We start from the raw sequence: 18,709 nt of genomic DNA on the forward strand, positions 1-18,709 counted from the left end.
GAAAAAAAGGGAAAAAAGGAAAAAAAGGAGGGGGGAGCCAGGGTCGTACCAAGAAACAACAAAGGGGGGGGGGGGGTGAAAGAAAAAGAAAGAGAAAAATGAAATCTTTAAGAAATACGGGGGCTTGGGAGCGTGTTGGGGATGCGAAAGGGTAGGAGGTATTCAGGGGGAGTCGTTGGCGGCATGTTTTTGAGGCATTAGAACGGCCGGTCAAGCAATAGGTCGAGTAATTTTGAAATAGTTAAGGTGGCGACGAGGAGTCTGCGGTGCAATGTGTGGGGTGACTGAAAGGCAGCGGCATGGTCTTTCAAGGGGCACTGCCCCACGCGCTTAACGTAGGTGTCGTTACGGCGGCATCCAGAAGGCGATACTCTGGGTTGAGGTGCCGAAAAAGGCATATTGACTTCGGAATGTGTTGTCGAGGGGGTTTCAAAAAAAAAGACTAAAAAAGGGGGCAGGGGGAAGGGGGGGGCGAAATCGGTATAGCAAACAGGAGGGTGAGGCGTGCAGAAGCGGGCGGGGGCAAGTGTACATGGAAGAAGGGGATCGTACAGTTGGTATAGAAGTAAAATCCTGAAAGAGTACATTAAATTGAGTAGTAGGCAGGAATTTTTTTTTCCCGAAATGGAAGAGTAGGTGAGGTTAAGAATTAAAGTTGGCTGGTGGCCTAATGTGTTTTGTGTATTGGTTGATGATATCAGAGTTTCAGATTTAAGTTACAGCTTTTAAAGATTCTAAGTTGCCGCGTGCCAAATTAATTCCTGTCGGGTGTAGGCAATTAAACTTGTGTATGAGGTATGATTCCGTGTACTTCCTTTCGCGAGGGGAACGGAAATTTGTTTGTAGTATATAGAGCCTTGCTTTGTCAAACATATGTCCATGTTCATTAAAGTGGCTGGCTACTGCTTTGGGTAAATTGTGTTTTGTGTCCGCGCGGTGACCATTGAGTCTTGTATTGATTTGTTGTCCGGTTTCACCTATGTATTGTTTGCTACAAGCGGCGCATTCTAGACAGTAGACTACATTGCTTGATGTGCAGGTGAAAGCCGAAGTTACCTTGTGTGTGTAATTCGACGCTGTACTTTTTACTGTAGTAGTGGATTGAATGTGTTTGCATGTAGAGCACCTGGGGCGACCACAGGGATTGGTTCCCAACTTCTTCTTTTTCTGTAGTTTGGCGTGCACAAGAACATCTTTAAAATTAGTGTTGCGTCTGTAGGCCACTCTGGGAGGGTCGGGAAAAATCTTCTTAAGTTTCTGGTTGCTGGTGAGAATCGGGTAGTATTTACTTAGGATGTTATTCACGTTTGGGAGTGCGTTTGAGAATTTAGTAGTAAGAAGAGGCGTTGTTGTTCTTGTGATCTTCGGGCGGGGCTTGAGGACCTCGGCTCGATCAAGTTTGGTTGCAGCGATGTAAGCTGTTTGAAGGTCACTGTTTGGGTGGTTCCTGTTTGATAGCGTTTCTTTAAGGTGATCGAGTCTATCTATGTAGTCTTGGTTTTCGGTTATTGAAAACCAAGACTACATAGATAGACTTGGGTCTATAGATAGATGTGGGTCTATAGAGCAGAAGTTCTGATTTTTGCGAGGGGCATTTCAGTCCCTTGTCTCTGATGTAGTCTTCAACTGTGTTTACTGCTGTTTGAAGGATCTCTTCCACATGCCGATCGCTTCCACCCGCCACCCAAGGGGTGATGTCGTCGGCGTATAGGCTGTGTTCGAGTCCTTCTATCTTTTCGAGTCTAGCAGGAAGACCGATCATTGCCACGTTGAATAGAAAGGGAGACAGGACTGAACCCTGCAGGCTACCCCTATTACCTAGTTTGAACGCCTCCTATTTGGATTCTCCAGTTGAAATCGTTGCGGTACGATCCGTCAAGAAGTCTTTGATGTACGCGTATGTTTTACGTCATACATCCAGCTTTTTGAGATTTTGTAGTATTGCCTTTTTACCTAGGCCGCCACCCAGGATATTGTCTCAGCATCTCTGACATTGCGCTTGACGTTCTTTGTTTTCATGTGGCCCACTAGACCAGCCGTACACTTGGTGGTAAGCTTCCTAGTTCTTTTCCGCCACTGTGATTCGATGTCTTTTCCTGTACACTTGAACACTCTCGCCACCCATATACTTTCTTTCATAATCTTCAGTGGTTCTTCAAAATCAATATTACTCTGAGCTTCCCCAACTTCAAAACTTGTCCAGCCCATATCATGCTCCACAGTTTCATTTGTAGTCGTCCCGTGAGCGCCCTATGTGAGGCGTCCCACTGACCTTTGACTGCCATTGAGTCCTGACTGTACCCTTACTTCAAGAAAACAGGCGCATTTCCAAATGTATGTCCAAATGTAAGTCCTGATATGCTGGTCAAAATTAACCCAGAGTCCGCCACACGACGTGCCTCGCAATGAGATCGTGGATCTCGCACGTAAAACCCAAGAATTTCATTTTTTATGTGAATGCTCATCATGACATTGGTTTTTTTTCTGGCAATAAGCAACTGCTAACCTTCATAAGTTATATTCATTGGACTCTTGATAATGACATCGAGGTAGGCTGTGCATACTTAGCCATATTGAATGTATTTGAAAAAAATGCCCCTAGCTTACTTGTTTACATAAATGCAGCAGTCCTGATTTCGACAAAAATTTTTTAAAAGGGTTCCATAACATTATGAGAAATCGTTTGCAGTATTGGCGAGACCCTTTTTCAATTCCAGTAACGTCTGCTGCTCCGCAAGAGTCGGTGCATCGTCTATTGCTGCTTCTTATTTGCCTGCACCGGTGGTTCAGTGGCTATGACGTTGCGGCGATGAGCATGATGTAACGCCTTCAACTCCCGGCCCTGGCAGCCAGATTCATATGGAAGCGGCACACTAAAATGCTCGTGTTTCGTGCTTTGGGTCCAAGCTAAAAACTAAAATGCACAAATGCTCAAAACTAACCAAGAGTCATCTGCTACGGCATCCGCATAGGAAGCTGCGCTATTTCGTGACCTTAAGCCCACCACTGAAATATTTCCATATTTACAATATACGATCTCCCTAACAGCCTCACGTCACCCATCAACGCTTTTGCGAATGATTGTGTCCTGCTATATGCAAAACAAAAGCTAACAATGCAGTAGCTTTGCGAGCAGTTGATAGCATGATAAACAGTGCGCTATTCCCACCACATTTTGCCATGCCCTCAAAGAACATTGGTGATGCATCTTCGCTTCCGGTGATGTTTTATAAATATTCAGGGGTTCATCTAACACCCAATCTTTCTGAAACACTCCTGTCACTTTCGTCAACGCCAATGCAAATGTTCCGTTCTGGTTAACCTGCCTCTTTTTTCGCTCTTCTTTCTCTCTCTGTCTATTATTGTCTATTTTGGTAGCAGAGACATTAAATTATTTAGGTTGCGAGAATCGCAAGTGCCACGGGTGTATATTGATTTGTTTAGAATTTTACAGAAAATCCCGCCAAAATATCTGTGGTGCTACGAAATGCAACAAAAGCAAAATATACCCGCCGAAAAACTGAACCTTGCTACAGGGTGCCCCAGATAACTTTAGCCAGAATTTAAAAATAAATGTACCTATGCTACCTGCGCTAGTAAATATTTCGCCGCGTCGGTAGTAGCTCCCTTGCGAAGCACAGCAAACATTCTTTTCTGTTCTACGCAGTGTATTAATAGACTGATTATTTATTGTATCATCCGTGTATCAAGGAGTTTGTGGGGCCTGTTAAATTGTGGTGGGTACTACTGTTGGTACGTAAATGTCGTAAAATAAAGGTTTCACCCAAATAATAGGCAAAAGAATATAGTGACAGCAGTTCCAAAGTGCAACTGTACTCGGCTTCCGGTTTAGTAACTATGAGTTCTGATTTGTTCATAATGCAAAGAAAAGCTAGGGCGTGCAGACACGGACAAAAGAAAAGAGGACAGCACGAACGCCGACTATCAACTGAAGGAAGCACTGAGGCAAAAAAAGAAAGAAGACACAAAACTCATCTGCGCATGCTCTGGAATGGTAGCACCACGTGTCGATCGGGTACGCGTGCCGGTCCACGTGACAGGTAACTGTTAAGGCACTTGATCTCTTCCTTAGGTAAGGTAATCGAAGGCTGACTCACGCGCGCACTTCCACCATTGTTGATACGCCATGCCTCGACCATAAGACATGTATCTTCATTTCTATGCGCGTACACTATCGTGCATTCATCTAACTGAGGGGTGCAGTTACAATCGTGGCAGTCTTGGCAGTGTAAGGAAAGATTAGAAGGCGATCCACCGGTTAACGACCTTTTCTGTTCCATTAGCCTCTCTTTGATACACCGCCCCGTTTGCCCTACGTAGAAATGGCCTCAGCTAAATGGAACTTTATATACCACACCCATACGACAGTCAGTAAAAGTATTCTTCCTGCTGTGCTTCACTGAACAAATATCTGTTATTTTTTGCCTTTCACCTGCTCCTTTCTTTTTCTGCACGGTAGCACATATCCTAGTTTATTGGGAGCAGCGAAAACAACATTAAGAACATATCTACTTGCAACTTTTTTAAACCTGTGCAATACTGAATGAATGTACGGAATAGCCACTACTCTTTTCTTGCTATTACTGCCTTCTGTAATTACGTCCGTCCCCCTCAAAATCGACTTCACGTTAAGCCACAGTGGTGACTGCTACAATAAGATACCTTGCTTCTAATAGGCGCCGGACCTGTACATTAAGACTGGCGCTCGTTTTGTGCATGCACGATCTGGTGAGAGAAGACTTAAGGCATGACATGGCAATTATGTTTTTTACTTTTTTGGAATACTTGGATTGAATGCTTAACAACGGCTTCGAAGATCTAGGGGAGTACTGCCAACGATTTGATTTTATTCGAACACCAAGGAAATGTCTAGAAATTGCATTACGCGTCTCTGCGAAAATTCCTTGGTAAACTTTAATCCTCCTCCATTAAGTTTAATTTGCTCGCTTACTGAGGTAGCAGCGGAATAAAATTCGTTCCTATTGCTGAAAATCAGGTAATCATCAACGTAACGAAATACCTCAATAACATAATCGCCCAAGGCCTTCTCTAAGCAACTGTGTATCTCTATCAGGTAAATATCACTAAGAATAGAGGCAACCCGTTCCTGTTGTCCACTTCTCTTCTCTTGTGTCCGTGTCTGCACGCTTTACCCCTTCTTTGCATAATAAATCCTTGCCAACTAGCTCAGCTTTTTGTCGTTCTGATTTGTGCCAAGGCACTAAAGTAGAATGCGACGTTCTTAAATTTCATTCGTGTGTCACTGTCCGCCTGACAGAAGCTTTGGCAAATAAAGCAGAAAACAATAATGTTGATGGGTGAACGCATCAGAAACTAGCGTTTCAGTATCATTGCCGAGGTATGAAAAGACAATCTTTAATTATGTTTAGTCATGCGCTCACACGGTGTCGTTTTACCAACGCCGCAGGATGTTACGTTGCACTACGTGTCGGCCGGAAGCAGAGACAAGCCGCTGGTTCTGCTCCTGCACGGCTTCCAGGACTTCTGGTTTTCCTGGAAGTACCAGATACTGGACCTAAAGAAGGACTTTTGGTACGTTCGCCAAGCCCTACACACGTGCTGTGAGAAGGGTTTCAGACACCGCTTGTTTAGGACTGAGTTTTTCGTGTGTAGAGAGTTGAAGGGTATGTTTTTTTTTGTGGGGCGTGCCTATGGCTTGATTACTTATTTTCATAATCATTTTCCAGTGTCTAATTTCTGCTTACAGCAGGGCCTGCGATGTTCAAATACCCATGTCTTGCGTTAGCTGACCTCATACAATGCCAGCCGATTTCCCATTATCTTCACAGCACCCGTACATTTACCTTCCTCAACTGCGCTCATTCCCTTCTCTTGGAACCTGCTCTGTCCCGCTAAAGACTTCGTTATCTCTCACCAGTCATCTGCTGTGCGCGCTGCATTACCTGACTAACTAAATGTCGTCTTAATATCAATGAGATTATCTCGTACGCGTGTTATCTGCGTCATACATACGGTTGTCTTCCAGTCTCTTAACATTACGCCTGACTTTTTTTCCGCTGCTCATTGCGCGGTTCTTGCCTTCTCCTCAAGCTTCTATGGCATTCTCCGAGTTTCTGTCCTAGCTATTTGATAGTGCTAGTAAAATCCAGTGATAGTTCACCTCTACTTTTGGCAAAATCGACTACAAAGTTATCAGCAGCACTTAAATTTGCTTAAAAGCTATTGCACCTACTACAATTCATTTCATCCGCTCGAAAATTATACCTCCTGTAATCTGGGCCTACTTATATTATTCTACATGATGCTTTTTAGCGCAAAAATTGAAAAAAGAAAGAAAGCAGAGAAGCAAAAGTAAAGGAAAGACGAACGCTTTCCTTCCCTTCTGCCTCTCTGTGTTTTCTTTTTATTCGAGTTTAGGCGCTAAAAAGCATCATGCTAAGCAAACACCAACTTGCCCAAGAAGGAGCCTTCTTCAACTATAGTAATCGACTTGGTTAAATATACCCCCGTAGAGTTTCGAAAGGGTGACACTCAATCACCAGGTCTTTCATTACCGAGGTACTGCAGCTTGCTTCTGTTTTGTGGGTGACAAACTTTAAACCTTCTTTATAGCCGGTTCAAGATCTGGACAGTTTCTTGTTAGTTATATTTAGTCTTGCTTAGCTGGGCGATATGATCTGTGAACCGCTGTTTGTTGAGGGGCTCCTTGGTATCATCTACCCCTAATTCATTCCAGTCTATAATTTTATTATTTCTTGCACTCATGCAATCACGCACCGCAATGTTACATGAGGACTTTATTTATTGTTATTTTGTTCCACCGTCTCCCAACTGTCTCAAGAATATTTTTTTTTGTGGTAGGGCTGCTAAGCCCTACCACAAAAATCCTCGCCACGGCGGCTGCCTTTCGATGGGGGCGAAATGCGAAAACACTCTTGCACTCAGATTTAGGTGCACGTAAAGGAACCCCAGGTGACCCAAATTTCCAGAGTCCTCCACTATGGCGTGCCCCATAATCAGAAAGTGGTTTTGACACGTAAAACCTCATAATCTATTTCTTTATCGTAATAACGTATGTTTCCTCATGTCTATTTCTTTATTGATTTCGACTATGTTCCTGACCCGAAGACATTACAGAAATGAGTGGCAAGTACGAAAAAGTAGCACATAATTAAACAATAAGAGGTTTTAAAGAGCGGCTGAAAATTCAGTAGTCTTGAATTTGTCAATGTCAGAAATGGCAGCGATGGAGGGAGGAAGGAAGGTCGTTCTAGTTGGCACTGGTCTTGTGAATAAAAGACTGATGACACGTATTGGTTCTAAAAATGGAACACCAACTTTAAACATGCGATCGGAGCGGGATGAAATATATGAAGGGCGAGCAATAAGATGATCCTGTAATAGTGGGTTATGGTGATACATTTTGTGGAAAAGGCACAGTCTGAAACACTTACGGCGCACTGAAAGGTCCGGTAAGGTAAGTGTGTTTTTCATGGAAGGAATGCTGGCATAACGGGAATAATTATTTATTTATTTAACAATACTGTCAACCCCTTTGCGAGGGTCCTTGCAGAGAGGGTTATGAAAAAATATGTATAAAAGAAAAGAACCTGTGGAATAATCACAAGCACAGAATACATCGAAATCAAGCGGCACATTCGCACAGATAGTCATCCAGAGATTTTTTGAATTGGGACAAATCAGTATGTTCCACTACACACATCGGTAACTTGTTCCAATTTCAATCACGTCGGGGAAGAAGGAGTGCCTGAATGTATTAGTGTGAGTGGTATAAGCTTGGATAGATCGGTTATGGTTGGTTCTGGAGCTCCGTTTGCCAGGTGCTAGTATGTATGTTTCCTTCCTAATATTTATTTGGCCTTGAAGTATTTGGAATAATAATTTCAATCGATGTTTTTGTCTACGCGTTTCTAGCAGGTCCAGTTTAGAAAAACGGAGCATTTCTGTGACTGAATCAGTCCTTCGATATCGGGAGCATATAAAGCGCACCGCGTACCTCTGAATTTTCTCTAGTTGTTTCTTCAAATAACCTTGATGAGGGCTCCATACCTCTGACGCGTACTCAAGAAGTGGCCTTACAAAAGTTTTGTATGCGGCGAGTCGTACATCGCATGTAGCACCCTCCAATTTTTTTCGCAAGAAATATACCCTCCCGTATGCTTTTGAACAAAGATTATTTATGTGTATACTCCACGATAAGCTTTCTGTTATCGTTATTCCCAGGTATTTAAACTGACTTGTATTCATCAGACACTTGTCACCGATAGTATATGGAAACAAAAGAAGGCCCCTTTTTTGTGTGGTAATATGTGTATATGTTGATTTAGAATAATTTATTTCCATACTCCATTTGTTGCACCATCCGCTTAACGCCTTTAGACAGTTATTAAGCTTAAGTTGGTCAGCCGTGTTTCGTACTGTAGAATAAAATAAACAGTCATCCGCGAACAGTTTAAGATGTACATCTGGTTCCATCACAGCAAATATGTCATTAATATACACCAAAAATAAAAGCGGTCCCAGGACAGATCCCTGCGGGACTCCCGAGAGTACTGCCAGTGAGCCGGAGACATGACCATCCATTCTGACCACCTGGTTGCGATTCGTTAAGTAAGCTTTAATCCATTTTATTAAAGTGGCATTAAGGCCGGTTATTTCCAGTTTGTAAATCAGCTTCTTGTGTGGCACCTTGTCAAAGGCCTTGGCAAAATCTATGGCGATTACGTCAATCTGCTGCCTGGCATCAATCGCCATTGAGAAATCGAATTGTCTCTACGAGTTGTGGGGTAGTGGAAATGCCTGTTCTGAAGCCATGCTGGTATGGGTAAAGTAAACAATTATTTTCTAAATGGCGAATGATATGCTTAGCTATTATGTGTTCAAGAAGTTTATAAGAAATGGATGTAAGAGATATAGGCCGGTAATTATTCACTATTGTTCGATTGCCGCCTTTAAACACCGGAATAACTATTGCACTGCGCCAATCTTGGGGTACAGAATGAGTTTGCAATGATTTTTGAAATATAAGGGTCAAGTAACGCGACGCCCATTCAGCATATCTTTGAAGAAACTGGTTCGCTATGTCATCTGGTCCACATGCTTTTTTTGCATCTAAATTTAAGAGCTGCTGAAATACGCCCTCCTGTGTAATTATGATGTCATCCCTTTGGCTTGGCTCTATGCTTTCAGAACTAACATCGACGTCATCATCGTTCGTGGTGAACATGGACTGAACGAAGTGATTAAAGTGCTCTACAATATCTTTTTTGTTTATCAGAACTTGATCTTCTTTCCTGATTTCCTGTACCTCTTCCTTTCTATCACTGAAATATCGCCAAAGCTTTTGCGGTGATGTTCTGAGGAAGCGGCTAAGCGTGTCACTGAAGAATTTTTTTTTCGAATCGTGCAGGGCTTGCTTCATCTCAGCTCGAAGTCGCGAAACCTGAGTAGATTTATTTTTGCTTTTACGTAGCCTTTTTATTTTTCTTTTCATATGAATTATGTTCCTGGTCATCCAGGGGCTTCGGTGCTTTGTCTTCTTTACGCGTTTAGGGATATAGGTGTCCTCGCAGTGTTGTACAATTACCTTAAAGTTCTGCTACAACTCTTCTACTGTTTTAGTATGGAATTCAATTTCAAAGTCAGTAAATGCAGAATCCAGGTAGTCAAGGATGGAAACATCACCCACGCGTCCATAATCGTTAATGCGTACAGGGATGTAAGGCCTGAAACAAACACTTGCTCCCACTGAGATTGTAACAATAATCATCTTGTGGTCAGAGATACCATTCGCAACGTTAACAGTATAAGCACCTATTTTATCTGACACAAACACCAGATCCAACAATGACAACAATTAGATAAGATGAAACGTGCTGCGTGATTTTGGATCGATTCTAGCGTGTTCATCTGTGTGAATTGATAGGGATACCATACTGTGGAAGCACATTCTAGCTTTGGCCGCACTAGTGTTTTGTAGGAAGTTAGCTTTATCGGCAGAGGCGCAGCAGGGAAATTTCGACGCAAGTATTGAAGAACCCTGTTAGCGTTATTAGTGACATGTCGATATGTGCATGCCATGATAAGTTACGTGAAATATGAACGCCTAGGCATTTGTGCGAGCTGATTGATTCAAGAAAAGTGTCTCGAAGTAAGTAAGTACGTATGTTGTCAGTTTTGTTTGTGCGACGCGATACATGCAATGTTTTACATTTATCAATATTTTGTCGCATGAACAACTCATCAGACCAGTGGGATATGCTTGTAAGATCGTCTTGAAGTTGATCAGAATCAGTGCGGTTAGTTATTTTGCGATAAATGACGCAGTCGTCTGCGAAAAACCTGATAGTCGAATGGAAAATGTATTTAGGAAGGTCGTTAATGTAAACCAGGAAGGGGAGAGGTCCTAGTAGTGATCCCTTGGGTGGGTACACCCAATCTTACAGAAGTGTGAGAGGATGAACAGTCATTAGCAGAAACGTACTGGGTTCGATTAGATAGAAAGCTTTTATTCCAGTTCAATACTGTAGAAGGATTGACATTCAACCAGTTCATACAGTTCAATACATTAGGATCACTGTTAAGCATGCTAAGTTTATGTATGAGGAGGTCATGTGAAACAGTGTCGAAAGCTTTCGCATAGTCCAAAAACACGCAGTCTACATCGAAGCCCATGTCAGTATGGCTAAATAGGTCATTAGTAAAACATATCAGCTGTGTTTCGCATGAAAATGGTTTCCTGAAACAGTGTTGTTCAGCCGAAAAGAAGAAATTAGACTCAAGGAAATTGATCAGATGAGAATGTATAATACGCTCCAATATTTTTCATGATATACTTGTGAGTGATATAAGACGATAGCTATCGACATAATTAGTTGACCTGACTTAGGGACCGGAACAACCTCGCCAACCCTCCTATTGCTTGGAAGTACCGAGAAACCTAGAGACTGCGAAAAGAGCATTGAAAGCATGATGGAAGAATATGGTCCAGTAATTTTCAGCATTTTACCACTTATTGAATTTTAACCTGAGGGAGAAGATATTTTCAAATTTTCAATCAGATTTTGTATACCGACCCAATCTATAGTAATTGAACTCATTGGTACATAAGAGCAATTAGCTACATACGGTAGAGTAGTCGGAGCATATTTGTAGAAAACGGAAGCAAATACATCATTTAAAACAAAACAGCACTGGTTTCGAGGGATTGCGACATTATCAGGACGGGCTAGTTTAGTTACTCTGCTTTCTTTGACACCAACAATATTCCAGAATTTATGTAGATTAGATTGCAGTACTGACGGGAGAGTGTTTTCGAAAAAATGGTTTTCTACATTTATAATAGTGAAGGCGTATTCCCCGTGAATTCGATGATATGCTGTCCAGTGTTCTGAAAGGTTAGTTGCTTTGGAGCGACGAAAAATACGCTTCTTTTTGTTGCGTAGGCGGCGTAGAATTCCAGTAAACCATGGTGAGGCAGGATTCGAAACAATCTTTCTTTTAGGGACATAGCGATCCATTAGTGTTAGCAGTCTGTTCTTGTACAATGACCACTTCTCTTCAGCGGTACGTTGAGAAAAGTTTAGGGTGTAGTCAGCAATGAATGATACCAGTTCAGTTGTAATGGATGTGGTATCGGTGGCATTGTAATCACATATAGTTTTAACAACTTTTTTTGGAGTGAACTTTCTTCTTAAGTGTAAAGTGCAGAAGCGAGTGGTCACTGATTCCTTTAAGGTATGTTCACGGATAGACCAAATCAGGAGCTGCTCTAAAAAAGAGATTTAAAGTATTAGAGAAAGTGCTGGTAGTGCATGTGGCTTCATGAATCAGCTGGGTTAGATCGAAATCAGCGCAGATATATAAAATATAGGTGCACTCGGAAGATTACTGCTTTTGGAAGGGAAGAACGTTTTGCCACACTATGTTTGGAAAGTTAAAATTACCTAGTAAAAATAAATGTGATTTTTGGTACCGAACAATTATTTGTTAAGGACATCATGGAGGTCAGTGCAGAAAGTAATAGGTGAGGAGGGGGACCTATAACATGCGCAACAGACAGGATCGCCAGTGGGAAAACCTACATGAGTGCAAACTATTTCTAATGGCGAATGAATGGAGATAGTGAAGAAATTGATAGCCGAATTCACGGCAATCACTATCCCTCCACCTGTACGAAATCGTAATCGTATCTGTAAAAGTAATGTTTTTTTTACAGTCTAGTATTTCACATTTTTTTTATTTTTGCTGAGAGCCATGTTTCCGTGAGCACGACTATATCAGCTGAGCATGCGTCGATATGTGATGACAGTGATGTTTGTTTGTTGCTGATGCTTGGGACATTCGTGAAAAGAAGTGATATGAAATTTGTTGGCTTTCGAACATGAGATAGGTGGTATACGCTGCACATAAATGTGAAGATTGGAAACCCGGTGGCCTGTTGGCTTTTTTTCGAGTAATCGCGATCCTAGCTGCTTCGATCTCGCATATTTCATCTGTAGCTGCGCAATCACGTAGCACTTTTTCCTATGATATCTAGAAAATAAAGAATTTTTGCAAGTGAGTTCTGAGTAAGCCTGCAAAGGGGAGAAAGTGCAGAAAAGAGAAAAAATTCATCCGGCCGAACGCAGACCGAAGCTTCAAAGAAAATCCGCATGGATTTATCAGAATGAAAGCTTCGCAGTTGAGAAAAAAATTTCTCCTGCTCCGCGATTTCTAAAAATAGAAATTTTAATGTAACCATATGGTATAATAATTATATGATAGCATCATTGTAGTCATTCAACTGGATTACTCATAGAGGCAGACATTACTTGCAAGAGAAATCCTAATGCATTATCGATTAATTCATAAAAAAATTGGTCATTCGTTTTTGAAATAATTACATTTCGGCACAAATTGCAATTTACCACGCGCAGCCGGTGAGTTCGCATGGCCTGGCATTTGAAACGAAGTTTCCGGATGCCATCAGTTTCGAAATATTCATCCCCAATGCATAGGAAGAAATTCATATGTGTTCCAGTTACATTTGTGCTTCCATTCCTAAAATCGCTGTGTTTAAAAAAGCAAGTGGAATGATATCGCATTTTACTGCAGGTGTTACGGCCCATATCTCGAAGTACACGTTATCCTTAGAAGTCATTCCAAGTGGATATGTCTTTCAATTTTACTGGATAAAATTCGTAAACTGCAATATGTGCCTTAAAGTAAGCTATTAAAAACTAATGAATGAGTTTTGTTGATTATTCGATAACGCATATCGATTTTTCGTGGAGTAATGTTCACCGCTTCGGGTAATCCAGCTCAAGTAATACAATTACACTATACGCGACAAGCCATTTATAAAATTTCGTGTAGGGTCAAATAATTACCACGTAAACGTAATGTCTTCATGAGTGCAAGTATATGCACTGAATCATGAGCCTTTCGTATTATATGAAGGCCTTTTAAAGGAGTTGTATAGGTTGTGTAGGTGTCTGAATAATTGTTAGATGACGCGTGTTCCTATTTCAAGGTACACCTTATTCTACCGGTTGTAGTTTACACACTTGATTTAATCATATCGACAATCTCTCTCACACATACGCACATACACATGCAACCCCCCCCCCCCCCCCCATATACATTAGTTATGCAGATCCAACCTGTATGTTGGAGTCATGTGACGCGAAGCTTTTATCAAACTGTGTAAAAAATGCCACAATTTTGCCCATTTTGTGAAAGCATTAAGGAAACAGGCGCACAGTCTATATGTGAACTCACCCGTGCTACGCATTATTATGAACCTTTATATCGCCCCATATTCCTCATTTCCTCTTGTTTGTTTCTAATGTACCCGGCTGCTTTTGGCCGATCGCCCGTTGAGGGCATGTGCAATTGTATAAAAATAATCAACCTAATCAACGCACCAACACGCTGCTTGGCTAAATCTCCTTGTTCTTGGCTAATCCTTCTTGGTGCCATGGTATGGAAATCGAAATCACCAACACACTGTGATCATCTAAAAGAGACACTTGGCGTTGTCAGAATATGCACCGTTGACTTCTTGGCTAATCTCCTGTTGTGGTCATTTGACATTGTACCGCCTGATTCTTCGGCATGAGCCATTGTATAAGAATTAACATCATCATTGTCAACATGCGGACACGTTTCTTGGCCGATTCCTCACCGTGGATACGTGACATTGTAGGACATCATGTTCATCATCCGCACCCGGCGACCACCTAAAAGATCTACTCGGTGACGCGACACGAGCCATCTGCTTCTTCTTTAATCCGCCGTCGTACGTGTGTACCCGTAGTATTAAAATCATCATCGTAGTCAACACGTGCCGACCATAGGTAGTTGGAAAGCGCTAGTTGACGGTATTACGACGACCGCCTAACAATAGAGGCATGATGGGGACTGTCTGAAGATGCCGAAGGGATGAGGGTGAAATAATACCGATTGAATGACGACAGTGTGAATTCAGTGCACCGATGAAGAAAGATGGACGTCGCTAGAATGACAAGGACAGTATGAGGACGATGGCGAGACAATTGGATGCCGCCAATGAAATGGCAATCACGAAAGTACAGCGTGACGACTACGGTATGACGACGACTGCGTGACGACCATGGCTTCATAACGACGGCATGACAAGAGTTGGATGACAAAGTTGCATTGATGGCAATGCAACACCAAGTCAGCCTCATGACTCCGAACGCATATCCAGTGGCCCAAGCTATCAGCAACTTTTATGACTGGGTCGGGGTAGAAGACGTAACGACTCATCATCATCATCATCATCAGCCTGGTTACGCCCACTGCAAGGCAAAGGCATCTCCCATACTTCTCCAACAACCTCGGTCATGTACTAATTGTTGCCATGTCATCCCTGTAAACTTCTTGATCTCATCCGCCCACCTAACTTTCTGCCACCCCCTGCTACACTTCCCTTCCCTTGGAATCCACTCCGTAACTCTTAATGACCATCGGTTATCTTCCGTCCTCATTACATGTCCTGCCCATGCCCATTTCTTTTTCTTGATTTCATCTAAGATGTCATTAACTCGCGTTTGTTCCCTCACCCAATCTGCTCTTTTCTTATCCCTTAACGTTACACCAACCATTCTTCTTTCCATAGCTCGTTGCGTCGTCCTCAATTTGAGTAGAACCCTTTTCGTACTCACCTACGGGGCGTAGGTGAGTATTGGTAAGACACAGCTATTATACACTTTCCTCGTGAGGGATAATGGCAACCTGCTGTTCATGATCTGAGAATGCCTGCCAAACGCACCCCAGCCCATTCTTATTCTTGTGACTATTTCCGTCTGATGATCCGGATGCGCCGTTACTACCTTCCCTAAGTAGATGTATTCCCTTACCACTTCCAGTGCCTCGCTACCTATTGTAAATTGCTGTTCTCTTCCGAGACTGTTAAACATTACTTTAGTTTTCTGCAGACTAATTTTTAGACCGACTCTTCTGCTTTGCCTCTCCAGGTCAGTGAGCATGCATTGCAATTGGTCCCTTGAGAGACTAAGCCAGGCAATATCATCAGCGAATCGCAAGTTACTAAGTTAAAAAAAATTGGCGATAAAAGTTACTCCATTAACTTTTATCGCCAATTCTTCCCAATCCAGGTCTCTGAATACCTCCTGTAAACACGCTGTGAATAGCATTGGAGAGATTGTATCTCCCTGCCTGACGCCTTTCTTTATTGGGACTTTGTTGCTTTCTTTATGGAGGACTACGGTGGCTGTGGAGCCGCTATAGATATCTTTAAGTATATTTACATATGGCTCATCTACACCCTGATTCCGTAATGCCTCCATGACTGCTGAGGTTTCGACAGAATCAAACGCTCTCTCGTAATCAATGAAAGTTAAATATAAGGGTTGGTTATATTCCGCGCGTTTCTGTATCACCTGATCGATAGTGTAACTATGGTCTATTGGAGAGTAGCCTTTACGGAATCCTGCCTGGTGCTTGACAGAAGTTTAAGGTGTTCCTGATTCTATTTGCGATTACCTTAGTAAATAGTTTGTAGGCAACTGACAGTAAGCTGATCGGTCTATAATTTTTCAAGTCTTTGGCGTCCCCTTTCTTATGGATTAGGATTATGTTAGCGTTTTTCCAAGATTCCGGTACGCTCGAGGTCATGAGGCATTGCGTTTACAGGGTGGCCAGTTTCTCTAGAAAAATCTCCTCACCATCCTTCAACAAATCTGCTCTTACCTGATCCTCCCCAGCTGCCTTCCCCCTTTGCATATCTCCCAAGGCTTTCTTTACTTCTCTCGGCGTTACCTGTGGGATTTTGAATTCGTCTAGACTATTTTATCTTCCATTATCGTCGTGGGGCCACTGGTACTGTATAAATCTCTATAGAACTCCCCAGCCACTTGAACTATCGCATCCATATTAGTAACGATATTGCCGGCTTTGTCTCTTAACGCACACATCTGATTTTTGCCTATTCCTAGTTTCTTCTTCACTGTTTTTAGGCTTCCTCCGTTCCTGAGAGCCTGTTCAATTCTATCCATATTATAGTACCTCATATCCATTGTCTTACGCTTGTTGATTAACTTAGAAAGTTCTGCCAGTTCTATTCTAGCTGTAGGGTTAGAGGCTTTCATACATTGGCGTTTCTTGGTCAGATCTTTCGTCTCCTGCGATAGTTTACTGGTATCCTGCCTAACGGAGTTACCACCGACTTCCATTGCACACTCCTTAATGATGCTCACAAGATTGTCGTTCATTGCTTCAACACTAAGATCCTCTTCCTGAGTTAAAGCCGAATACCTGTTCTGTAGCTGGATCTGGAACTCCTCTATTTTTCCCTCTTACCGCTAACCCATTGGTCGGCTTCTTATGTGCCAGTTTCTTCCGTTACCTCCTCAGGTCTAGGTTAATTCGAGTTCTTACCATCCTATGGTCACTGCAGCGCACCTTGCTGAGCACGTCCACATCTTGTATGATGCCAGGGTTAGATGTAAAGATTAAAGAGCAGTGGGCCCAGAATGCTCCCTTGGGGAATAGCTCTAAGAATAGATTTTAAGTCAGATTGATATGATTCAATTTTTTACAAACTGTTGCCGGTGACTAAGGTACGACTGAATTAGTTGTAGCAAATGTCCGCGGATTCCATATATTTCAAGTTTTTTAAGTAGTGTACAGTGATGAATACAGTCCAAGGCTTTAGAGAAATCCACATAAATACCTAGTACTAACATTTGTTTTTCAAAATGTGATAAAATAAATTCTTTCTCTTCAAGTAACGCCATTTCAGTAGATTTGTTTTTGCTGAATCCAAACTGTGCAGGTGAGATTAAATTGTGTTTATCAAGGAAGCTGGACATTCGAATGTGGATAACTTTCTCCAATCCCTTAGAGAATATGGGTAGCACAGAAATCGGTCGATAATTACCCATGTCATTCGCATCACCCTTTTTGAACAGTACAGTCACTTTTGCAATTTGCATTGTTTTCGGAAATAAGGCGCTCGACAAGCGGATGTTAAAAATGTAAGTTATATAGGGGCACGGAATGTCAAGAACATATTTAATTGGACGAATTTGCATAAGTTCTGCGTCACAGCTTAGACCAATTTTAAGAGAGGCAAAAACTGACATCACCTCGGGTCTGGTTACTGGACTGAAAAAAGCGCAACGTTGGTTGTGAGCAGGCATGAAGTCGATGAACTCATTGAGTACTCCACATTCTGAATACTGATGGAAGTGATCATTAAAGGAATCGGCAAGTGCGTTGCCGCTTACTTCTCTGCCATCCAATGACAATTTCCAGATACCTGGTGTCGATTTTCTAGGCCTTATAAAGGTATTTAGTTTTTTCCACAGCTGATCACTTTTGTATAGACAACTCTCGAATTCAGAGTAAAGAAGGGTGTTCAACGACAGACCACCTCGTCCGACTTGATCATGAAATACGTGAAGCATTCTTACACAAACAGCACTGCCTGGCAGTGTTCTTTGACCTAGAGAAAGCGTATGACACCACGTGGAGGTTTGGAATCTTATGTGACCTCGCAGCGTTAGGAATCCGTGGCAAAATGCTAAACTGTATCGCAGATTTTATGTCCAACAGAACATTCCAAATCCGTCTAGGCACTGCGCTCTCGCGCACGTTTATCCAGGAAAATGGCATACCACAGGGTTGCGTACTTAGCACAACACTCTTTGTAGTAAAAATGAACTCTGTCAACAGTCATTCCCACCTCTGTTATGCACTCCATACACGTCGGTGATCTGCAAATAACGTGCCGCGCCTCAAACTTACGAACATGTGAAAGGCAGCTCCAGATAACAATGAATAAGCTAATGGAGTGGGCTGAGAAAAATGGCTTCCGCTTCTCTACTCAGAAAACTGTTACAGTGCCATTCTCGCAAAAAACGAGGGTTGTACTTTGACCCGGATTTAAAATTGAATGATGTTGCGTTGCTGGTAAAACAAGAATATAAGTTATTGGGAGTAATCTTTGACAAAGAACTAAACTTCCTTGCGCACATTAAAGCACCAAAGATTAAGGCAAATAAACCATCGAATATCCTCAAAGTGTTATCTCATAAGCACTGGGGTTCCGACCGAACCTGTCTTTTACGTATTTACCGGTCTCTTGTTCGTAGCCTTTTAGACTACGGCTGCATTGTTTACGGCTCAGCCAGATAGCCCTACATTCAACGACTTG

General features: G+C 42.2%; 1 protein-coding gene across 5 annotated transcripts in view; it reads left to right on the forward strand.

Annotated features, from left to right (window-relative positions):
• LOC135909583 (epoxide hydrolase 4-like) overlaps positions 1-18,709 on the forward strand; it is a 67,526-nt gene that overhangs the window by 36,249 nt on the left and 12,568 nt on the right. For all 5 annotated transcript variants that reach the window (XM_065441555.2, XM_065441554.2, XM_065441557.2 and 2 more), the window contains one exon: positions 5,450-5,574. In XM_065441555.2, the coding sequence (XP_065297627.2) occupies positions 5,450-5,574 (125 nt within the window). The remainder of the gene's footprint in view (positions 1-5,449; positions 5,575-18,709) is intronic.

The sequence above is a fragment of the Dermacentor albipictus genome, chromosome 7 (genome assembly GCF_038994185.2).
Source record: "Dermacentor albipictus isolate Rhodes 1998 colony chromosome 7, USDA_Dalb.pri_finalv2, whole genome shotgun sequence".
In the NCBI taxonomy this organism is placed as follows: domain Eukaryota; kingdom Metazoa; phylum Arthropoda; class Arachnida; order Ixodida; family Ixodidae; genus Dermacentor; species Dermacentor albipictus.